General features: G+C 44.0%; 1 protein-coding gene across 1 annotated transcript in view; it reads left to right on the top strand.

Annotated features, from left to right (window-relative positions):
• The first annotated feature begins 1100 nt into the window (after positions 1-1100).
• The window catches only part of SPHK1 (sphingosine kinase 1), a 77825-nt gene continuing 53483 nt past the window's right edge, over positions 1101-25442 (top strand). The window contains exon 1 of the mRNA XM_073606195.1: positions 1101-1708. Within this exon, the coding sequence (XP_073462296.1) occupies positions 1315-1708 (394 nt within the window). The 5' untranslated portion in view covers positions 1101-1314. The remainder of the gene's footprint in view (positions 1709-25442) is intronic.

Consider the following 25442-nt stretch of genomic DNA (forward strand, 5'->3'; position numbering starts at 1 on the left):
CTTACATGTGAACAAGCTCTTACTATGGTGTAGTATAACATTTTTGGGGGCTCAAGCGAACCACGCATAGAAAAAAGGCCATTATGGGGGAAATGTTGGGTCTAAAGGAGATTCTTCAATCAGATTAAAATGTGTGTGGTGAGCTTAACTCACCACACACATTACAATCTGAATGTACAATCTGTTAGATCTACCAACAAGTATGTAGTGCAAGAGCCTACCTGATTGTATACAGGTTTATTGGATAGATTAGGCAGGTCCTTATATTACATAGTTTTGGTATCTCTAAAATTGATTCTACAGAACAGGGGTCTCCAGACTTTTCAGTATGGGGGCCAGAGTGTATATTTTACTAGAGTCACCCTTACATTAGAGGGCTGGATATGCAGCTGGCCATAACATAGCAACCCCTAGCTAAAGGCCCGTATACACGATAAGAAAATCGTATGGAAATTTCCATAACAGGAACAATCGGTGGATTATCTGTTCATAGTATGGTGCTTTTGACAGCCGATTCCGTCTGTTTGGATGAAAAAACGAAGGTACAAGCTAGAAAATGTTTATCATACGTGAACACAATGTCCGATTTTCGCTCAATGTGTACAGTAATTGTATAGAAATAATCGAATAGAAAGAAATGTGCATGATCAGAAAAAAGAAGGTGGCAATGAAAATAGAAATTGTACACAAAAAAAGTTGGCTGAGAATTTTCAAACAAGTTAATACCATTCTCAGCTACATCATAATGCTAACCCTCATGGAAAATCGGACAATCATTCATCCAATTTTTTTCCTAGTGTGTACTAGGCTTAAAGCTGGATACACACTATACAACTTTTGTTGTTCGATTTAGATTTACATTCAACTATGTAGTGCAAGGGCCTGCCTGTTTGCATACAAATTGTGTTTAGCTTTGACCTCATATTATATGGTTTTGGTAAATCTAAAGAAAGTTGTATAGTGTGTATCCAGCTTTAGAGAGGCGCTTCTGATCACATGCACAGGTAGCTTTTATTTGGGTGCAGTCTGATGTTTGACCAGTAGAGGGCAGTAGGAAGCAGAGGGTGCTAGGTGCTACAAACTCACACAGAGTCACATAGGCAGACCAGAGTCAAATGTGAACTGACAAGCGGAGAAGCAGCCAGTGCTCTATTTCTCTCTCAATCTGCTGCATGTAGTATCTGTCTCCTCTGTAATACTTCTCTTTCTTGCTGTGTCAGGAGCTCACACCCTCCTTTTTTCCTTCTTCTATTCGGTTCTACACTTTTTATTTGTCTCTTGCACTTCTGACCTAAGGCTTGCCAAGGACCAGACATGGGTGATGCGCATGGGTCATCCGCTGGCCCAGTTGACCTTCTCCTTTGTGACACCTTCACCCAAGTTCCAGGAGATGGGATTCTCCTCTCGCTGCTCCTGACCCAGAAAGAACTGAAAATAGAGAGCCTGAGTGCCACCTCGTCGTCCCCCCACCCATCATTCAATCTAACCGACTGTGTCAGCTGTCACTCCTTCAAGGGAAAAGACCCCAAAGACATCGGCGGCTATTTCACAGTTGTGTTTTATCCTCTCAGGGGGATGTTAGGATCTACAAACCACAGGCAACGAATTTCTAGGACGTTTCGGACAGAAGCGTCAAGGGACACGGAGCAGAACATGAAAGTTGCCAGGGCCTGGACGGAGAAGATACGACAGCTGTCCATGGAGCAAGGTAAAGGGGGTTACCAATGGGGGAAATGATCAGCATCTAAAAAGTTTTGCCAAAAATTTCACATGCTACTCCAGGTAAGATCAGGCTCCACAATCACATCTCAGGTGTCAGCTCAGTTTGTGTACACAGAATCAATCAACTGGACCAAAAAAAAGGAATGAAGGCTCCGCACTATACAATCTCATCTCAGGAGTCGGTTCAGCTCAATTCCAAAGCACTCAGTTATACCGGCAACTGGAACACCACACAATGTATAATATTCAGTGTGAAATTTGGTTGTAGCAACTCTGTAGACAGGTACCACACTTTGCATGATGAAGTAATTGCCTGTCAACAAATGCCATGCTCAACAAACTTTACTAGTATTGTATAGGTGGCGGTTATGTAGTAGACCCCTATGGTAGGTAAAAAAAAAAACCCCTATAAATTAACGTGTAACTAAAGTCAAAAACTTTTTCTCTAGTTTTGGATAGAGTGGAGAAGGATTAGAACACCTGTCAGTTTTTATTGCTGTCTGTGCCCCCATTACGGAGATTCCCCCTTCTCTATTTGTCCTGTTTCCCATTATCATTGAACGTAATAGAAAATCCCAAATTTTGGGTTGTCCCCAGAAAAGTAATAGAGGGGAAATCTGCCAATGAGGACACTAGTTCTGCTGACCTGGGGGTCCCCAAGGAATTCCCTTTATTTGCAGGAAACTCCCCTCACTTCTTGTTTGGCTATGGGACAGGAAGTGAAGAGAAATCTCTGCAATGGGACACCGATGGCAGAAAAAAAAGCTGACAGGGGTTATAACCGCCCCTTGCTCTATCCAAAATAGAAAAAAAAAAAAATTTGCCTGTAGCTCTACTTTAAGTTGAATTTGTGACTTTATGGAAGCGTAACACAATCACCTATATTTGTTACAATTCTGTTACTTGCTAGTAAGGATGAGCTTAGCTGCAAGCTGCACGTGCAGAGCCCGCCAGGAAGTCGGCACTGCACAGCGCTAATCACAGGCAGTGAGACATTTCCCGACCTCTGCAGCAGTGCATCAGGACAATGTCTCACTGCCTGTGATTAGCGCAGCGCCGTGCCCACTTCCTGGTGGGCTCTGCACGGGCGGTTTGCGAACATGCCTGAGCTCTTCCTTGCTAGTAGTAATTACAAGTTCATCAGGAATTATAAAAATGTTTCCAACTTCAGCTGTTGCATTTTTTATCTTATATGCCCTATAAAGCTAGATATACACAGTTTTGTTTTGTTTTTTTAACCAGAAAGTATAAGAAACAAGAAAAACTTGACAGGTCTCTGAATCCTGTATCAGCACAAACAATGTGTATGCAGACTGCGCTATTCTTTTCTGACAGGAGGGACCACCCCACAATTTAGAATACACAGATCACTGTTACTGTCAAGCCATTGGCTGTAAGCGCTGATCATTTGCTGGATTTCAAGCATGTCCGTTTGATAGAATTTGATTGTTACACGTGTACCGAAACTACTTGCATTCTTGCTGAACCGGACAACTTTCACTACCCAGTTTTAGGATACAATCACACAGGCGGCTATGAATGCAGACAGACTAGCTAGTTAGCTGTGGGCAAAACTCCATAGAAACATTGTGTGTGTGTGTGTGTGTGTGTGTGTCCAGGGTCATTCGGAGGCTTTATTCAGTCTATTGCATGTAACCGCTCATCTGACATCACAGCGCTAGCCATTGACTTGTACAAATCTGACAGCTGCTGCTAATTGTACACTTGGGGGGTGCTTTACTCTACTGGCTAGTGCAGAATCTGGTGCAGCTGTACATAGTAGCCAATCAGCTTCAGCTTGTTCAATTAAGCTTTGACCAAAAACCTTGAAGCTGATTGGTTTCTATGCAGAGCTGCACCAGATTTTGCACTCTCCAGTTTTAGTAAATTAACCCCAGTGTGTGCAGGCAGCATTTGGAGCTACTGGAAAGAATCTACTGATTCACATCCCCATACAGCCATGTGACTGGGGCCATAAAGGGCTCATTTATGTTATATACCTTGAGCTGTGTCGCTCTGCATAGATCAATGCAGGCTTCACACAAGGGCACATAGAAACAATTGTTTTCTAGGTGCCCTGTTCAAACCATAACAGTGCCTTGCACTGCATAGAAATGCAGCATGTTTGTATTTTCACGCAGCATGATGCATAGTACTGCAATGCAACTTGCTGCGGTACATAGACTAAAATAAAGTGTTGTTTTGTGACACTTCAAATAAGGTAAACAGTGGGGTGTATTGTATAGTGCACCACACTGTCCCTAGACAGCGTACAACACAGCAAGCGCATTTTAGAGTGTGAATGAGCCCCAATTGTATGCTAGGCACAGTTTTATTATGCTGTAAAGTTGTTAATGATCATACTTTTCTACATGTTCCATTCTGGAAGGGACAGAAGAAGAAGACATTTTTAATTAAGAACTTGTCAAAAACTGTCTTTTGTCACACTGCACTACTTTTTATTGGTGAATGGGTAGGGGTACAATGTACCCGATACCCATTCACATAGGGGGGGAGGCCAGGATCTGGGCCCCTTGTTAAAGGGGGCTTTCCGCCCGCAGACCCCGACAACCAATGGCCGGGGTTATCGGGAAGAGGCTCTTGTCCCCATCAACATGGGGGCAAGGTGATTTGGGGTGGGGGGGGGCGCAGAGCCACCCCTGCTTCAAAGCACCCACCCCCCCATGTTGAGGGCATGCAGTCTGGTATGGTTCAGGAGGGGGCTCGTCCCGTCCCATTCATGACCTGCCGGGCTGCATGCTCAGATAAGGGTCTGGTATGGATTTTGGGAGGGCTCCCACGCCATTTTTTTTTTTTTTTCAATTTTGGCATGGGGGGGTTCCCTCCGAATCCATACTAGACCCAAGGGCCTGGTATGGACCTGGGTGGGACCCCACACTGGCTTTTTTTCACAATTATTCTTTTTTTGCCAGAATTTTTTTTTTACATCATCTGTTATTAAGGACACAGCGGCCGGCCTCTCCTTAGCAACCAGCTATATACAGTGTAAAAAAAAGGCAAAATCGCAGTAAAAATGCAATACTTGTGTTTTGGATGCGTGTCCATTGAAGTCTATTGCATGCAAAATGCTGCATTTTGCAAGAAAAAAGTCCCCGCCCCTTTCCAAATACGCAGAAGCACAAACATGCATTGATGTGAACATGTTCCATAGGAACCCATGTTAAAAAAATTCCCTGCATTTATGCAAAATGCATCAAAAAACGCATTAGTGTGAATCGAGCCGAAGGGTATATGATAAAGGCTTGCCCAACTTTCGGTAGCAAACCGCTGGCTTTTTTTTTTTTTTTAAACTGCAAGACAAAGTTATAATGTGCCAATATGCATCGCATACTAGCACATAATGTGAAGCTTACCTTAAAACGAGGCCCTCCACTGACAGGGCTTCCATCTTCACCGGGTTGGCGGGCTCTGGTCCTTTGATTGAACGAACCACTATGACGTCACTCCCACGCATGCACGCAGGGCCCCTGTTCACGGCACAGGGCTCTACAGGAACAGCACAGTATGCCGTTCCTTCAGAGCGCATGCAGCAGTGATGTCACCGGCAGCTTCACAAGTAAATATCTCCTAAACCGTGCACGTTTAGGAGACATTTACTGTGCCTATAGGTAAGCATTACTATACTTTTAGGTATAGGTAAAAATCGTCCATGTGAGTTTACTCCCACCTTAACACCTTACTGCCCAGCCCTTGTACCCCTTTAACTGGACTGTTACAACTGGGGGGTAGAAAGGTCTGCCTGATCACATGACCACTGTGATTGGCTGTCATATTGGTCACACGATCAAGAGCTGATCGCGCTGGCTCCGAACCATCACTACAGAACAGGAGCTGTCCTTGACAAATCAGTCTCTGTGAGGGGAGCTCAGCGTAAGCATGCTCTCAGCACACTGCTGCTCAGCCGATGGATGTGTATGTGGGCATGTGGCCGTTAAAGCCTACCCTCTTTGCACCTGCAAACATGCATTACATGGGCAGAAAGAGGTTAAACAGTACAAGGCAGAAGTAAAGAACCCTTAAGCTGGCCATAGATGGATAGAGTTTCAAAAAAAAATTCTTTAAAAAATTCTTAGTAAAATTTTTATGAAAATTCTCGAAACATTTGAATGTCCTTCAAAAGATTTTGTTTGTATTTAACTTTTGATTTTGGAATAATTAGACTTTACTAAACGAAAACCATGTACACTGTTAGAAATTAGTTCGTCAGGAAAAATTTCCCATCCTGTTCCGTCAAATTTTCTCATCAGTGCAGTCGAAAATGAATGTCAATTTGGCCGACTAACGATTAGAAACATGAACAAACTTTCTTCAAACATTCTTTTACTAAGAATATTTGTTTGAAATTTCACCCATCTATGGCCACTTTTAAGAATCCATCTTATACTGGTCAAAGTAAAGCTAGTCAAACACTATACAGATACAATCTAATCGTAGACTTTCTGTACAATCTCCTTTAGGGTCTTTTCACACAGGTGTTCCGTATGTCTGTTTTTCCTCCATCCGTTGGCGGATCAAAAATGGACATACATATATGTCTATGGGCTAACGGATGATCATCCGCTGACATCCACCTCCGTGAAAGCGGAACTTCAGTCATTTTTTCATCTATTAAATCTTCTGCCCTTGTTGTTTTTACTTTGGATAGTAAAACATTTTTTTTTGCCAGTAAATACCTTTTATACAGCCCACTTCCTGTTTCTTGTCTGGTAAAAAGCCTAGGCTTATGACATCATGTACAGCTCTCACTCTTGTGAGAGAAGGGGAGGAAAATTGGGTGGGAAAATGTCTTCAACCCTACTGGGCAAATGGATGCCCAGATATGTTTGATGTTGCCCATTTGAAAGGAAAATCCACCTGAAGCAGTGTAGCTAAAGAGGCTGGCATGCCAATTTTCTTATAGTGTGTACGAGCCTTAAGGGAGAAGAGAAAAGCTGGAATACTAGTCAGCACCAGTGTGCAAAGGTGTATTTGCTTTTGTAAAAATAAATCACCTCTAATGTTGGGTGTCTTTACATGTGGCTAGTGCAAAAATATGTAAAACTATTAGTTTTGTTTATTCTACATTTTAGAATGGGGTGCTTGAGATCGTGCAGAATTTTGCCTTGACTGAAAAATGGTTGAGAAACATTGCTCTAGGATGTGTCAAATGTAAATAGAAACAATGCTAAGTGTACAGACACTGTAATGGCTCTGTAAACAGTTCTGAATAATGCACACAGTTTTTATTTTGTTTACCTTAAGTATAAAGTAATTTTATTGTTCTTGGTGCACCATTTGGGGAGCTTCCACTTCCTGTCCTGTTGACCGAACAACCCATGTGTCAATGTGTGTTGCACTGAGACAGCCCTTTCAAAATGAAAGGGCCACCGATGCACTATTTCTGGCAGCACACTGCAATGCAAACCTATCGTCTGCGTGTGCTGGGTTGCCATTTAAATCAAGTGGCAACGCATCAATGCAAGTCAGTGCTGTGCCATCCACTTTAAATGACATCACAGTGCATTGTAGTAATGTTGTAGTGTGAATGGGTCCTTGGAACCCAAAAACAGGTGTCCCCACGGAAAAAAATATTTTTCTGGTTGCAACTCCACATTCTGGCTTTCTCATATTCTGTCACAGTGAGAGTGGTAACCAGTAGAAAATGAGCTTGAGCATCCTCTGAACTCCAGCCAAACTTGCACTTCTTTTTTTTTTTTTTATTTATTTTTTTTTTAAATTCCTTTATTTTCAATAGTGCATGTTACAGTTTGATGTACATGTTATCGAGACCTATAACATTTTATGTATAATGTAAAACAAAAGTAAGGAGAAGCCTTTAACAGAAACTGTTGTCGATAAAGATGTACAAATATACATTCCTCTTAATTACACAATCTGTGTGGTCAAGGTGGAGCCTGATTGGATGAGTGGGTCTAATGTAATGGCTGTCTTAGTACCCATTTACAAGTAATTCCCTGAGATATGCCTTGTACAAACTAATAGCTTGTGTAATTATCTTTTATCGACAGATAGTAAGGTAAACCAAAATAACGAAGAAAGAGACTCTCCACTGACCAGGAGTAGAGATATTCCTCACTGATCAGTTGAGTCCAGCAAAGGGTAACTACCATAGTGTAATGTAGTCCATGATCTACAGTATATCTGATCAGATCTTCCCTTAGCCGGAAGAGTATAGGGGATTGTGTGAAAACACAAGGGGAATGGGGGGGAGTGGGAAAGGGGAGGGGTAGAGGATCGGAAAACAATAAGGGGGGAGGAACGAAGGAAAGAGAGAGAGGAGAGGGGGGTAGGAGGTGAAGTAGAAGGGGAAGAGGTAAAGAAAAGAAATGGCGGTGCAGTCCCCCAGCCAGGTGGGGCCCCCGTACCAGGGAGTGTTCAAGCTAAGTCACCTCCCGGAGGTAGGCTTCAGAATAAATGAAGTGTTGCCAGGGACGCCATGTCTCCCGAAAGGCTTCCTCCCTGTCATGCAGGGTGGCCGTAAGATCTTCCATATCACGCAGTTCGTTAACCCTGGTATACCACTGGACCTTCGTTGGTGGGGTTTCCAATCTCCAAAATAGAGGGATACAGGCCTTAGCAGCAAGTAATTGAATAGTGAGGGAAGCTTTATACTTAATTGGACTTCTAGAGAGGTGCAGCAAACAGGCCCCGGGATCCCCCCCCAAGGTGACACCCGTCAAATGCTTGATCGTATTTGTCACCTCCTGCCAGAAAGGTTTAATCTTGGGACAATCCCAGAAAATGTGTAACATTGTTCCTTCTCCTGCTCCACAACGCCAACACAGACTTGGAACCTGCGAGAGGAACAGGTGAAGAGTGGATGGTACTCTGTACCATCTGGTCACAATTTTGTAGCATGTCTCCTGGACCCTTGTGGCCAGAGAGGATTTTTGGGCAAAATGTAAGATCTTTTCCCTTTGCGCTTCATCAAAGTGAGCTCCCAATTCTGTCTCCCACTTAGTGAGGAAGGGGGGCACAAAGCCCTCAGCCGGGGCAATCAGAGAAAGGTAAATCAAGGATAGAGAGTGGCGTACGGGCTCTCTGCGGTGGCAGATACGTTCCAACTCCGTAAGTGGGCGTGGGGGACCTAGAATCCGGGCGCTTCGGCGTATAAAGTTACGGAGTTGGAGTCCGCTCAAGAAATCCAATGGCGGATCCAGATCCTCCATTCCCGCAGCCGCTCTGAGTCGGCCACTGGAATCCATGAAGTCGTGAAGGTGTGGCCATCTATTTCCTCCTGACAAAGATCTATAAATTGGACCCTGGCAGCCCGGAAGGAAATCCGGGTTGCCTAGGATCGGCACCATGGGAGAGGGAATGGGTGATACCAGGGTTTTACAAAAGGTTTCTCTGGCAACTCTCAATGTGTTTCCCAGAGTTGGGTGTTCGGCAATGATCTTCGGGATCGGAGTGGAGAGCCACGGCCAACTCTTGGCTGTACCACCGGAGTCCTCTAACTCCATAGTAACCCATTGTTTGGCCTCTGAATGACAGTACCAGTCTATTAATCTGGTGAGATGCGTTGCCCTGTAGTATGCTTTCACGTCTGGAAGTTCCACCCCTCCCCTGCGTTTCGCCATATATAGTAGTTGTAATTTGATGCGTGGCTGCCTGTGTGACCAGACAAATTCTCGGAAAAGTGCATCGATTCGCTTGAAGAAGGAGGGTGGGAGATGTATGGGGAGAGCCTGCAGTAGATAGAGTACCCTCGGGAGTGCTGTCATCTTGATGGCATTACAGCGTCCAAACCACGTTAAAGTGAGGGTGTGCCAATGCTGCAGATCTGTTTTGAGTCTGTGAAGCAGAGTGGCAAAATTTGCTTGGTAAAGGTCGGCAGGGTCCGAGGTGATGGCCACTCCTAGATAGGGAATGGTATCAGTTGCCCAGTGAAACTGGTATTTCAAGCGCAATTGTCGGATATTTTGCGAGCCCAGTGTAATGTTGAGCATGGAGGATTTAGACATGTTTATTTTAAATAGTGACAAGGCCCCGTACTCCCTCAAGGAATGAAGCAGAACGGGGAGCGAGGCAATGGGGTCAGCCAAGAAGAAGATAAGGTCATCTGCAAAAGCGGCGACCTTATGGGCTCCGGATGTTTTGCGGAAGCCCTCAACGTGGGGGTTGGCCCGTATCTTACAAAGCAGGGGTTCCAAAGTAAGTATAAAGATTAGGGGGGATAAGGGACAACCCTGTCGGGTGCCATTCCGAATGTTGAAATAACCCGACCTGGTTTCATTAACCCTAACCGCGGCTGTGGGGTTGGAGTAGAGTGACAATATCCAGCTGAGCATCGACGCACGGAGACCAATGTGCTCTAGAGTAGCCCTAACAAATGTCCAGTCCACACGGTCGAAAGCCTTCTCCGCGTCTGTTGACAGCAGGAGAAGGGGTCGTCGCGCGGTCCTCGCGGCATGTATAAGGTTAAGCACCCTAATTGTGTTGTCGCGGGGTTCCTGTTGGGGGACAAAGCCCGCTTGGTCTTTGTGAATTAGGTTTGGTATGTGTGGGAGCAATCTGTTCGCCAAGATCTTGGCAAATAGTTTCAAGTCGGTGTTTAGTAAAGCTATCAGTCGATAGTTCCCACACCGAAGTAGGTCCTTTCCCTCTTTGGGGATGAGAGATATGTAAGCCCTGAGGGAGTCTACGGGGAAGGAGTTACCTTTCGTAAACGAGTTAAGTGCAGCCACTAACGGTTTAGAAAGCGTCTCAAAGAAGGTTTTGAAATAGATTGGAGTAAGGCCATCAGGGCCTGGAGCTTTCTTTGGCTTGGAACTAGCCAATGCTACCCCCAACTCCTCCACCGTAATGGGGTCCTCCATTTCTTCCGCGGTATCGGCCGATAGGGATGGCATGCCAGAGGAGGCTAAATATTTGTGTGGGGTGGGTCCCCCAGTGGGGTTGGGGGCATCGGAAGGGGGTTTGTCTAAGTTATAGAGACCACTGTAGAACAAACGAAATTCCTCAGCCATATCTGTTGAGGTAGAGACCTTCCGACCCGAAGGGGACAGAATGTGGGGGATGTAAGTTTTGGTGCGGGGGCCTCGTAGAGCTCTGGCCAGGAGAGAGCCAGGTTTGTTAGAAAATTCGTACATCGTGCGACGTGACCATGCTGACCTCTCTTTTGTTTTATGCAATAGAAGCGAGCGAAGCTCTTCGCGTGCTTTAAGTAACTCCTGGTATACGGAGCGGGCTAGGCTAGCCTTGTGTGTACATTCTAGGGTCTTAATCTGAAGAAGAAGCTCTTCAGTTCTACGGATTCTTTCCCTCTTGAGACGTGCCCCAATGCTAATCAGGATGCCCCTGATAACTGGCTTGTGCGCCTCCCACATCACCAAGGGGTTGGGGACCGAGGCTTCATTTAGTGCAAAGTATTCCTGTAGTTTGGCTTGAATCTCAGCGTGGGTCTCTGCAGATTGTAGCAACGACTCGTTCAATCTCCACGAAGGTGGGGATTTAGTCATTGGTCCCATTTGAAGCGTCAAGTGTATTGGGGCATGGTCCGAAAAGGAAATGATATCTATGGAAGAGTCTACTACCCTTGGCAGGTCCTTATGGGACAGGAGCAGATAGTCTAGTCTCGAGTACGAATGATGTACTTGTGAGAAGTAGGAGTAGTCCCTGTCTTTAGGGTGTAAAAGGCGCCAGGGGTCTATCAGACGTAGTGAATGAAGGTCAGATTTCATTTGTTTAAGGCGGGCGTATGAGACATGGGAGGAGCCCCGCGAGGTGTCCAACAGGGGATCCATCGCAAAGTTCATATCACCCCCAAAGATGAGCATCCCCTCTGTGAACTCAAGCAGTTTGGGTATTAGCCCGCGCAGGAACTGTGCATGGTCGGTATTGGGGAAGTAGATGTTAGCAAAAGTGACCTGAACGTCAAACACCTTTCCCTTAATCAGGAGAAAGCGGCCCTGGGGGGGTCCGCCCGCTGCGCCCCAAACACCCATGGTACAGATTTTGCCACTATTATGCTAACCCCCTTAGATTTGGAGATAGGTGAGATACTGTTGTATGCCGTTGGGAACAGATTGTTAGTTAGTTTAGGAATATGCTCACCTAATTTTTTTTTTTTTTTAACTCTAGTAAGCTGTGGGCCGGGTTTGACCCATCCTACGGTTCATGGGATTTAAAAAAAGGAGTTCATCTAGAGATAAGTTTGGAGGACCCCAAAGCTCATCTATAGTGACCAAGAGAAATATCAAAAAATTGGAGGATTGTTATTTGCTATGTAAAGGCCAACATCCCTAATTTGGATAGTGTACAAATTTCCCCTTGGAAAATGGGACTTTTTAGGCACAGATTGTGAAACAGTATATGTTTATAAAAAAGTTTTATTAATCAAAAAAAGTATTGTCGTAAAGAGTAGCACATGATAATTAAAACATTAATGGTTGGGTTTTTGTACAAAACACAAGAGATGCATATAATACCCGAATATTTGAACATATAGCGAAATATGAAAACATAAAACACAATCGTATTTCCTACGCGTTACGGAGTATAATAAACTCCTCCTTCAGGGATAGTTCGATATGTAGTTTAAAGTTTTAATGATAATCTAAAAATACAAAAGAATTCTTTAGTAAACATTTGGCATCTGTTGCCATTTTTTGGAATGATGAATGCCTATTGAATATAAAATGTTTACTAAAGGATTCTTTTGTATTTTTAGATAATCATTAAAACTTTAAACTACATATCGAACTATCCCTGAAGAAGGAGTTTATCATACTCCGTAACGCGTAGGAAATATTGTATTTTATGTTTTCATATTTTGTTATACAGTGGGGACGGAAAGTATTCAGACCCCCTTAAATTTTTCATCCTTTGTTATATTGCAGCCATTTGCTAAAATCATTTAAGTTCATTTTTTTCCTCATTTAATGTACACACAGCACCCCATATTGACAGAAAACACAGAATTGTTGACATTTTTGAAGATTTATTAAAAAAGAAAAACTGAAATATCACATGGTTCTAAGTATTCAGACCCTTTGCTGTGACACTCATATATTTAACTCAGGTGCTGTCCATTTCTTCTGATCATCCTTGAGATGCTTCTACACCTTCATTTGAGCTGTGTTTGATTATACTAATTGGACTTGATTAGGAAAGCCACACACCTGTCTATATAAGACCTTACAGCTCACACTGCATGTCAGAACAAATGAGAATCATGAGGTCAAAGGAACTGCCTGAAGAACTCTGTCACGTACCTTACAGCGGAGCCCGAAATGATCAGGGTGGCCTCTTGCACGGTTCCGGTCCAAGCACTCCTGGTGGTGGGTACAGGGAGTGCGAGGGCAACGAAAGGGTGCAGGTGCCTGCAGGCAGGAGGCTGGAACTTGGAGATACAGGAACCTCTGCTGAGGAGATGTGGAAACTGATCACCAAACTTGTTCAGCGGGAGCCAGATCAGGATCAACTGCAGAGTCAGGAACAGGCAGGAGTCGGCAACATGCTGGCAGCGGGGTACCAAGTCAGAAGGCAAAACCGTAGTCAGGAACAGGCAGGGGTTGGCAACAGACGGGCAGCAGGGTACAGAATCAGGAGGCAGAGCCATAATCATAAGTTCAAGCCAAGGTCAGTATTGCAAATAGAGGCAGGTTCAGCAGGCAGGGGAGATCCAAGAGAATGGTCAGAAGATAGCCGGGTTTTCAGGAACAAGGTCAATCAGGCAGAGTAACAACAGGAACAAGCTGAAGACAATCCAGCACTGATGCTAGGCAGACTCTCTGTTTATATAGGGTGCTGTGTGCCAGGATTGGCGCCAGTGTACGTGCGTATGCGAATTAGCAACTTAGCACATTGGCACATGCGCGTTAGCATATTAGCACTTTGGCACATTGGCGCATGCGCGTTAGCATATTAGCGCTTTGGCACTCGCGGACGTGCGTTAGCGCGCGTGCGCATTCGCATAGAGGTGCCATTGTGCATGCCCACCCTGGATCTCATTTGCCTCTGGCTATGGTTCCGTGCATGCACCTTGGCATTAGCAGAACGAGGATTGGCAGCTGCTGCATGGAGACGGGTGCTTGCTGTGTGAGTTCTCTGACAAACTCAGAGACAGAATTGTGGCAAGGCACAGATCTGGCCAAGGTTACAAAAAAATTTCTGATGCACTTAAGGTTCCTAAGAGCATAGTGGCCTCCATAATCCTTAAATGGAAGACGTTTGGGAGGACCAGAACCCTTCCTAGAGCTGGCCATCTGGGCAAACTGAGCTATCGGGGGAGAAGAGCCTTGGTGAGAGAGGTAAAGAAGAACTCAAAGATCACTGTGGCTGAGCTCCAGAGATGCAGTCGGGAGATGGGAGAAAGTTGTAGAAAGTCAACCATCACTGCAGCCCTCCACCAGTCGGGGAACTATAGCAGAGTGGCCCTATGGAAGCCTCTCCTCAGTGCAAGACACATGAAAGCCCGCATGGAGTTTGCTAAAAAAACACCTGAACGACTCCAAGATGGTGAGAAATAAGATTCTTTGGTCTGAGGAGACCAAGATAGAACTTTTTGGCCTTAATTCTAAGCGGTATGTGTGAAGAAAACCAGGCACTGCTCATCACCTGTCCAATACAGTCCCAACAGTGAAGTATGGTGGTGGCAGCATCATGCTGTGGGGGTGTTTTTCAGCTGCAGGGACAGGACGACTGGTTGCAATTGAGGGAAAGATGAATGCGGCCAAGTACAGGTATATCCTGGACGAAAACCTTCTCCAGAGTGCTCAGGAACTCAGACTGGGCCGAAGGTTTACCTTCCAAGACAATGACCCAAAGTACACAGCTAAAATAACGAAGGAGTGGCTTCACAACAACTCCGTCACTGTTCTTGAATGGCCCAGCCAGAGCCCTGACTTAAACCCAATTGAGCATCTCTGGAGAGACCTAAAAATGTCCACCAACGTTTACCATCCAACCTGACAGAACCGGAGAGGATCTGCAAGGAGGAATGGCAGAGGATCCCCAAATCCAGGTGGGAAAAACTTGGTGCATCTTTCCCAAAAAGAATCATGGCTGTATTAGATCAAAGGGGTGCTTCTACTAAATACATATACTGTTTCACAATCTGTGCCTAAAAATTCCCATTTTCCAAGGGGAAATTTGTACACTATAGTGACCAAGAGACAAATTGTGTACAAACAAAACACTCATTGCTGCTCAACCCCAGGTATCCTCAATTTGATGTGCAGACACTGCTCACAAGCGGCTCCTGTTTGTCACACATCATTGAATGAAGATAATAGAGCAACATACGTCCTCGGGCTCATTAAAGTAGATGTAAACCCGAAAAATTTAAAAAAAAAAATTTTTTATGTCATAATGTAGAGTATAAGATTTCCTATCATTTGAGCCCAGTCTTGCCACAAAGAGTTAATCCAGCTCTGAGCAATCCTCTTTTATTGTTCAGTGAGATAAATCTTGACAGAGAAAAACTTTGTCAAATCCTCCCCCTTGCTGTGAGTGACAGGTGATTTACATCTCGTGCACTAGCCTAAGACACAGGCATGATTTTTTAATTCCCACCCCCACTCCTTTCTTCAGCAGCTCTGCAAGGATTGGCTGTTCCACACCTCACCATGATTTGGCATGCTGAAGTCATGTGGTTACTTTCCTGTCTTTTCACTGGATGTTAGAGATCATAGCAGAAGTTCAGTGTAAGAAATACACAGAGAAAATGCATACTGACAAAGGGAGTGTAGAGGTGGGCGGGGAGTCTACTGACATCACGACTCCACCCACCGAGCTCCAGACAACAGACCCACCCACAGAATCTGCAGTTTTTCGGGTCTAATAACAGACAGAGGGGAGACATTTGACAGGTAAAGATACATGCAGGAGGCATGTATATCCTTATAGATAACCCCTATTGGCAGTAGTTTAGAAAGGATGACATTGGGTTTACATCCACTTTAAGTTACTTTACTTCTCACGGTAAAAAAGCTACATTCTATTCTTGGTCCCAACACCTCAGCGTTTCTGCCCAAATTGGGCTTTAGTCGTAGCCAATGACTAAGGCCCACTTAGGGCAGAAATTCGTAAGCATTGGGATCGAAAATGTAGCTTTTTTTTACTGTGAAAAATAAAATAACTTCATGTGCCTTAGGACGTTTGCTGCTCTATTATGTTCAGTGACCAAGAGAAAAAAAAAAGGGGGGGGGGGGGTGAATCTGCCCAGCAGGAACACAGCAATAACAACTTGACAGGGATTCTATAGCTGGCCATAGACGGTTCGAACCATTTATGGGCAGCCTGAATGTACCCAAGTTGAGCGATTGCTCAACTTGGGTACAACCTGCCTGTTGGATTTTACATACAATTCAGGAAAGAAAATTGCTCCGTCTTTGGCTGGCCTAACCCTTCTCTATGCTATCCAAAATAAAAAAAGGTTCAGATACACCTTAAAGAAATTTATTACAATTATTCAATAAGTGTGAAGTTATCTTTTAAAGTACACCTCTAATAGAAGAAAAATGGAAGAGGTCATTTCTGACCTTCTCTATTGAAAGTGCTAGTTGCGGCATAGCCCCATTTAGTTGAATGGGTCACATTCAGCAGGCGGTGCTTCCTACCGAACGTAACAGGGGTTACAATGTTTGCTTTGTAGCTGTGATGTCAACACTCCTGCCTGCTGCCTTAGCAGCTTAAGGGAGAGTGGTTGGAAGGGATGGTAAAGTGTCTAAGACATTCTTTAGAAATCCATCATGCCTCCACATGACAAGTGCGGGTGACCGATTCATGTACCTGTTGTAGACAGGTACATGAATCTGGGTCATGCATTGAATGTAGAGGTGGACTAAGGCCGAAGCAACCATACAGATGCTCCACCCGTTTCTTCCTCCCTGACTGTGTAGCAATGGGAAGTTTTGGACCGGTGGGAGCAGAATGTTATAAGGATTCACAGACACTAGTTCCTGAACAGGTTTTCTACCTTTGTGATTGACAGCAGACAGTGGGTAGATCCTTAGCCAATAGACAGCCTGTTATTGGCTATAGGATCCGCTCACTGCCTGCTATCAATTACAAGGCGGGAGCAGACCACATGGGGAACTAGTATCTCAATTTCCCCATTAGGCTCCGCCTACTGCAATGTCACTGGTTGTTAGCAGGCTGGTACTGAGGTGAACAAGGAGGTAGAGAAGTGTGCTGATGGGTAAAAAGGTGGGGATGCAAGGGTCCTGGGGGGGACAGACGTGTGCTGGGGGTACTGAAATGTGTAGAAGTGTGCTCCAGGAAACAGAGATGTGTTGGAGATACAGATAAGTTTGCTAGGGGGGGGGGGGTTACAGAGGTATGCTGGGGGGTACCAATCATTCACTGTGTTCAATACCTTTCATGACTAAGCCTATTTTTGACATTTGGTGTTTACAAGTTAAAATCCGTATTTTTTGCAAGAAAATTACTTAGAACCCCCAAACATTATTATTATTATTATTATTATTATTATATTATATATATATATATATATATATATATATATATATATATATATATATATATATATATATATATATATATATATATATATATATATATATATATAATTTTTAGCAGAGAATCTAGAGAATAAAATGGAGATTGTTGCAATATTTTTTATCACACAGTATTTGTGCAGCGGTGTTTTAAAGGCAGATTTTTGAGGAAAGGGACAATTTCATGAATTTAAAAAAATCCAAACAGTAAAGTTACCCCATTTTTTTTGGTATAATTTTAAAGATGATGTTACGCCGAGTAAATAGATACCAAACATGTCACGCTTTATAATTGCATGCACTCGTGGAATGGCGACAAACTACGGTACCTAAAAATTTCCATAGGCGACGCTTTAAATTTTTTTTTACGGTTACCAGGTTAGAGTTACAGAGGAGGTCTAGTGCTAGAATTATTGCTCTCGCTCTGACGATCGCGGCGATACCTCACATGTGTGATCTGAACACTGTTTACATATGCGGGCGCAACTTTCGTATGTGTTTTCTTTGCTGCGCGAGCTCGCGGGGACGGGGGGCGCTTTAAAAACTTTTTTTTTCTTATTTATTTTATTTATTTTTATATTTATAAATTGTGTTTAAAAAAAAGTTTTTTTATGACTTTTATTGCTGTCACAAGGAATGTAAACATCCCTTGTGACAGTAATAGGTGGTGACAGGTACTCTTTATGGAGGGATCGGGGGTCTAAAAGACCCCCGATCCCTCCTTTGCACTTCAAAGTATTCAGATCGCCGAAAACGGCAATTCTGAATACTGTGTATTTTTTTTAAAACCGGCGCCATTGGCACCCAAGTAAACGGGAAGTGACGTCATGACGTCGCTTCCGTGTTTACGATTAAGAGGCTGGGACGAAGCCGCCCACGGCTTCGTTCCAGCCCACCCCCAGTGACGGGGGCAGCCGATTGGTTACCGGGCCTCCCAGTGGAACGGGATGCCCGGTAAGAGTGGTGGGAGGGGGGGACGTCCCCTCCCGCTCCTCCGGTATAACAGCCGAGCGGCTTTTAGCCGCATCGGTTGTTATACTCGGATAGCCGATCGCCCTATTTAAGCAATGGTACCAGGATGATGCCTGCAGCTGCGGGCATCATCCTGGTATAACCCCGGAAAGCAGAGTACGCACATCTGCGTACGCTCGGCAGGAAGGGGTTAAGCTTTGGTTCACACAAGCATGCGGTGCCGGAAACCCGTGATCTGTACACGTTTTTCAAAATGAATGGGCTCAGATCACACTGCACTGAATTGCTTGTGATTTGTACAGGAATGCAATGCTGTTCCTGTGTGATTTTTTTTATATGCAGTTCATAGTGTGAACCAGGGCTAATAACTGAAGCATGGTAAACTGAGTTTCCTAAACTTTAGTTTGTGAATGAACAGGAAGCTGCTCATCACAGAGCTCTTCCCATTCATTCACTGTCCAGTGCAGCGGAGACTACAGAGAAAGGGACTGGGAAATCTCTGTTCTCAGTCCTGTTCTCTGTCTCAAAAGTGAGACATCAGAGGTCTGTTTAGACCTTTGATATATCAGCAAAGCCCCCCAATGAGGCTCCTAAAAAAAAAACAAAACAAAAAAAAAAACCTCTGCCCTACAGACACCTTCCACTGCCCTACAGACACCTTCCACTGCCCTACAGACACCTTCCACTGCCCTACAGACACCTTCCACTGCCCTACAGACACCTTCCACTGCCCTACAGACACCTTCCACTGCCCTACAGACACCTTCCACTGCCCTACAGACACGAACCTCTGCCCTACAGACACCGTCCACTGCCCTACAGACACCGTCCACTGCCCTACAGACACCGTCCACTGCCCTACAGACACCGTCCACTGCCCTACAGACACCGTCCACTGCCCTACTGACACCGTCCACTGCCCTACTGACACCGTCCACTGCCCTACTGACACCGTCCACTGCCCTACTGACACCGTCCACTGCCCTACTGACACCGTCCACTGCCCTACTGACACCGTCCACTGCCCTACTGACACCGTCCACTGCCCTACTGACACCGTCCACTGCCCTACTGACACCGTCCATTGCCCTACTGACACCAGAACTTTACCAGTTTACTAAGCTCTGGGGAAAATTAGTGTAACTGCACTTGCAAAGTACACAGACTATTTCACTTCTGTAAATCAACTCCTGTGCATCAGACTTGTTTTCACTTGCACAGAGGTTTACACATAAATTCGACTTACTGTAAAGTCCATCGGTTTTCATTTGGGTAGGAGCGGTTGCAACGTAGCCAAGTAGCAGATGAGTAAGTGTGATTATTTATCTGATTTGACAGTTATGTTAATTTTGGCATTGCTAGGCTGTTCCCATGTGTTTACCTTAGTCCCAGTGAGTCATTGACCTCTATGTTCAGACCATTTGCTCTATGCTGAAGCAAAGCCAGGTTTATCCAGTATGATGTGGACAGGTAAGACAAGTTAGGACACATTCCAAGCAGGTTTGATATTCCTACTCCTGTATAGTTTTGTGTCCTACTGTATAGTTTTCAGTGTTCCAGTTCTGTGTACAATGCTTGGTCATAGTAAGCCCACATTTGTACACAGCCCGTATGAGTGCATCACCTAGACTAGCCTTAACCTTTTTTCCACAAAGGAACCGCTAAAATAATTTTCAGGTCTCAGAGATCCTTTAAACCAATTCATCAGTGGTTAAGCCCTGGTTCACATTGCAGCGATTTGGCATGCGATTGGACATTTCCAATTGCATGCCAAATCGCTGACCATTGCCAGCAATGGCACCATCTCAAATTGGTGTGGCACCGCATTGATTCCCAAAAGTAGCTTCTGTGCTACTTTTGGCGACTTCGGGGTGGGATTTCGATAGACATCTGTGCAGAAACCCACACAGAAGTCTCTGAAATCGACCCCAAAGTGGGGACTGACATGTGGGAATGAAATCGTGCATGTTCAGCTGAACTCAACTTAAACCCAAAGTCAAATATTTGTTAAATTGCAACTTACCAAATCTTTCTGTACATACGATAGGATTTTCTGACAACAAAATCCATGTTTTTTTTCCAATGGATGTTGGCTCAAACTTGTCTTGCATATACACGGTCACACAAATCTTGTCGGAATTTCTGAACGTCAAGAACATGGTGACGTACAACACGTATGACGAGCCGAGAAAAATGAAGTTCAATAGCCAGTGCGGCTCTTCTGCTTGGTTCCGAGCATGCGTGGAACGTTGTGCATCGGAATTGTGTACACACGATCAGAATTTACGACAACGGACTTTGTTGTCGGAAAATTTGAGATCCAGATCTCAAATTTTGTGTGTCGGAAATTCCGATGGAAAATGTCTGATGGAGCCTACACACGGTTGGAATTTCCGACAACAAGCTCCCATAGAACATTTTCCATCGGAAAATCCTATCATGTGTACGGGGCATTAGATGTGATGGCTGCATTTGTTTTCTTTTTAGGTTTTAATGAACTTGACTGACATAAAATTACAAAAAAAAGGAGGTAAGGGCCCAGAGGGCTTTAACTAACAACATAAGAGATGAAAAGTATGTTGCATTGGATGGGAAGTGTTCCCGAGAACATTGTACATTACATCTTGTCATTGACAGGAACAATACGTGAACAAAGCATGCAAACCTTTATCCCAAAAAGGAATAAAACTGCTGCTGCAACTGCGTAAAAAGTGTTAGCTGGAGTTTGGCATTAAATTGTTAGCGTATCTAAATTTACTAGTACATCTAACACTCCCCTCCCCCCAGACTGACAATACTGCTGTTCAAAGGTGTGTCTCTTTTCCTTCATCCAGAGTGTAGCCACTCTTAATACTGGAAGGGTGTTACTGTCCAGATCACGTGGAAAAAAAGCTTAAAGAAAAAAAACAAATGCAGCCACCACATCTAATGATTTGTAAACTGGAATATACTGTATTACATGTATGGTTTTGAGTTTTAACCACTAGCCGACCAGCTGCCGTCATTCTACAGCAACAGGTCAGCTCTCTCCCGTAAATCACCGTAGCTGTATGTCGGCCCTTTAAACAGCTAGAGCAGGTGCCCACTGCACGCCGGGGGAGCCGAAGCGCAAGGCCGCTATGACCGCCGGCCACACGTGACCGTGGGCACGAGAGACAGAACGGGCCTTTGTGTGTGTGTAAACACACAAATCCCGCTTCTGTCAGGAGAGACAGATCATCTGTTCCTACTAGCTAGAAACAACGATCTGGCTTCTCCTCTGGTCAGTGACATCCCCACACAGTAAGAAACACACTGAGGGAATACATTTAACCCCTTGATCACCCCCTAGTGTTAACCCCTTCCCTACCAGTGACATTTACACAGTAATCAGTGCATTTTTATTGCTCGCTGTATAAATGTCAATGGTCCCAAACATGTAAAAAGTGTCCAATCTGTCTGCCGCAATGTCGCAGTCCTGATAAAAATTGCTGATCGCCGCCATTAGTAGTAATTCAATAAATGGGGTTGAAGGGAAAGAAAAAGGGACTTTAAATGAACATATGGTCTGGTAAGGCACCATTGTTCCATCCCTCGGGACTTTATATGAAACTGTAGTCTGGTAAGGCTGCGAGTTTCCATCCCTGTCATGCATCAAAAGGGGAAACGAGAGGGAAGTGGGACTTTATATGAAACACTTGGTTGCAGCAAGGTAATTAGGTGAAAAGGTAAAAAGTTTTATTAATTGCCATCTAAAATAAACATCAATAGCATTAGATTGCAACAGTAATAACATACATTGATACATGGTATAAATTCATAAAAGCAGTATCATATGGAATGGCAATTAATCATCCTTCCAGAGTTCACCAATATGGTCATAAGTAAAAAACGGTAGTACAACGTAAAACTTGCAAAACCCATGGTCTTGTTGATCTTAGTGAAGATATTGGATGTAAACTTGGTACTGTGGTAATGTTAGTTGGAAGTAAGATGTATGGCAGCTCTACGCGTTTCGTGGCTAGGGGGCCACTCGTCAGGAGCAAGCACAAGATATATCTATGAATAAAGGATGAAGTATTATGATAGGTAGGTAAGTACGGTAATGGGGTATAAAACCCTCAGATCAATTACCTGTTGATATTTGGTGTAAGTGTGGTTGTGGCGCGAAAGCGGGGTACCAGACCCTCCGGATAAGCCATTAGTAGTAAAAAAAAAAAAAAAATAATAAAAATGCCATAAATCTATCCCCTATTTTGTAGACGCTATAACTTTTGTCCAAACCAATCAATATGCGCTTATTGCAATATTTTTTTTTTTTTGCCAAAAATATGTAGAAGAATATATATAGATAGATAGATGTATCTAGAAGGGGAGAACAAAGGAAGCGCCACCTAAGTGCAATATTAGAAGCTGATTTTTAATGGCAAGGTATACATAAACACTCACAAGAGGTAAGGAAGATACAGGCTCATCTGTATAAGTAGTCCCGAGGGCTCCTCGAGTCCAGAAACGGTTCCTGGTGTGTTAATGGCAGGTCCGCAGCACGTCCTGTGGGCACAGGAGAGGAGCCGAAACCAGCATGGAATGCACGGAAGTGATGTCACGGGTCACAGCATCACATCCGGAGGAGCTTGTCACAGGAAAGGAAAAGAGACTGGCAGGCTACGTGCTCGGAGCTTCAGCTCCTTCTATTGGCCAACATTAAATTAAATTTTTGAGACAGATAGAGCTTTTGTTTGGCAGTATTTAATCACCACTGGGTTTTATATTTTTTGCTAAATAAATGAAAAAATACCAAAAAAATAAAATTTTGCAAATAATTAATATTTTTTCATAAATTTAGGCCAAAATGTATTCTGCTACATATTTTGGTAAAAAAAAATAAACAAGAATCCGTATATATTATTTAGTCTTTGTTAAATTTATAGAGTCTACAAACCATGGTTTATGTATTTGAAAATTGATAAGTTCTGATGTACTAATGGCCTATCTCAATTCTTGAGGCGCTAAAATTCCAGGGCAGTAAAATACCCCCCAAATGACCTCTTTTTGAAAGTAGGCAGTCCAAGGTATTTATTAAGAGGCACAGTGAGTTTTTTTGAAGTTGCAATTTTTTGTCACAATATTTTGGAAATGTAAAAAAATTCATGAAACTTTACCTTTTTTTTCAATTTTTTTTAACAAGTTATTTCTCACACACAGAGGAAAAGTTTTAACTAGAGCGGCAAACCCCATTGAAGTCTATGGGAGCTGAACAGGAAAAATTAGAAGTGCCCATTTTGAAGGCTTGTATGCAAGTAATTGGCCATAAAAGGGGTATAGGGGTCTGTGTACTGTCCTGGGGGACATGTATCAATATATTTAAAAAAAATTGTTTTTTTCAGGAGCAGTGATTTTAATGATGCTTAAAGTGCAACAATAAAAATGAAAAATTCCTTTAAATATAGTGCCTGGGGGTCCCCCTAGTCTGCCTGTAAAATGGTGCATCTGTAGCACATTTAGAACATGCTCCATCGAAAATGACATGCCCCCCCCACCCCAAAGCACCTCATGCCCACAATGGTGGGATCCTGCAGGCAGGGGGCTTATGGGAATCTGGAAGCCCCCTTTAACCATGGGCCCCAGATCCCACCCCCCCTATGTGAATGAGTATGGGGTACATTCACCAAAAAAGTGTCAAAAAGTAATAAAAACTCACACAATTGGACTGTTAAAAACTAAATTAAAAATGCTCCCGCCAACATGAAGACTGGCTGCCTGCCTACTGCAGGCTCCACGGTTTGACCATTCTTATATAGGTAAGGGGCTACGTTACCCGGTGGCACCTCCCCCTTCTGACATCACGGACTGGTGCATGCTGGGTCTGGCCCCTCCCTCCTTTCGAGTGCCAAGCAGCTTGCTATGGGGGCACCTGAGCTGAGCATTGCTCTGTGTGTCCATTCAGACATGGAGCAGTGGCTCGGCCCTGCCCCCTCTCTCTCTTCATTGGCTCACTAACTTGGTCCGCACCAGGAGCCAATGTCTCAGCCAATAAGGAGGGAGAGTCCCGGACAGCCGAGTCTCTCGTGCATTATCGCTGGATCGAGATGGGGTTCAGGTATTGTAAGTATAAGGGGTGCTGCTGCACACCGAAGGTTTTTCATTAAGTTAAAAAAAACCTTCTGCCTTTAGAATCACTTTAAAAGAAAAAAGGCTGGTGACCACAAAGGTTCTAAAAAACTTTTCATGGCGCCTGCACTTTACAGTAAGTATTATGTTTGTCTCTACCAAAAAGAGCTATTTGGTTGGGTTTGGACTCCATGACAATAAAGATATGCCCCTTCCTAACCAATGACACCACAAGCCTTCTAATCCACTCCCTGGTCATCTCTTGTGTCGAATACTGCAACTCCCTCCTCATTGGCTTACCTTTAAATAGGCTATCCCCTCTTTTCAGTCCATCATGAATGCTGCTGTCAGGCTCATCCACCTTACAAACTGCTCAGCGTCTGCTACCCCTCTTTGCCAATCACTCTATTGGCTGCCACTCAACCAACGATTTAATTCAATACTAACCATAACTTACAAAGCCACCCATAACTTGGCCCCCCAGCTACATCATTCCTCCCACGACCTCTTGCTTTCTAGCTCCCTTGTCATCTTATCCCATGCTCGCCTCCAGGACTTCTCCCGAGCCTCTCCCATCCTCTGGAATGCTCTACCCCAATCTGTCCGACTATCTCCTACTTTGTCCACTTTCAGACGATCCCTGAAAACACATCTGTTCAGAGAAGCCTATCTGGCCCTCACCTAACAACTGTACATTTCTTTTCTCCATCAGCACATTCCCCCACAGTTATTACCTCTTGTATCTTTTGACCCTCCCTCTTAGATTGTAAGCTCTAACGAGCAGTTAGATTCCTACTGTTTTAAAGTGTATTATAGCTGTACTGTCTACTCTCAAGTTGTAAAGCGCTGCGTAAACTGTCAGCGCTATATCAACCCTGTATAATAATAATGACACAGGTTCCCAGTCCTCCCCAACCATAATTGCATTGTCCCAGTCTCACACACCCACTTATACCACTGACAGTCCATCAAAACAGGAGATGTAGTAAAGTATTTTTCCTATTTTTTTTTCCTCTGGACATGAAGTTTGAAAATCAGTGTTTGGCTTTCCAGGTGTTTGCAGGTATGCATGGGTTAATGATCCATCTAGTTTGACAGATCCAGGTACAAATTAACCTACAATGCATTTGCTACTAAATTCTGCTGTTCAATAGAGTAGATATGTAGCAGCAC

The sequence above is a fragment of the Aquarana catesbeiana genome, linkage group LG12 (assembly GCF_042186555.1).
Source record: "Aquarana catesbeiana isolate 2022-GZ linkage group LG12, ASM4218655v1, whole genome shotgun sequence".
NCBI lineage: Eukaryota > Metazoa > Chordata > Amphibia > Anura > Ranidae > Aquarana > Aquarana catesbeiana.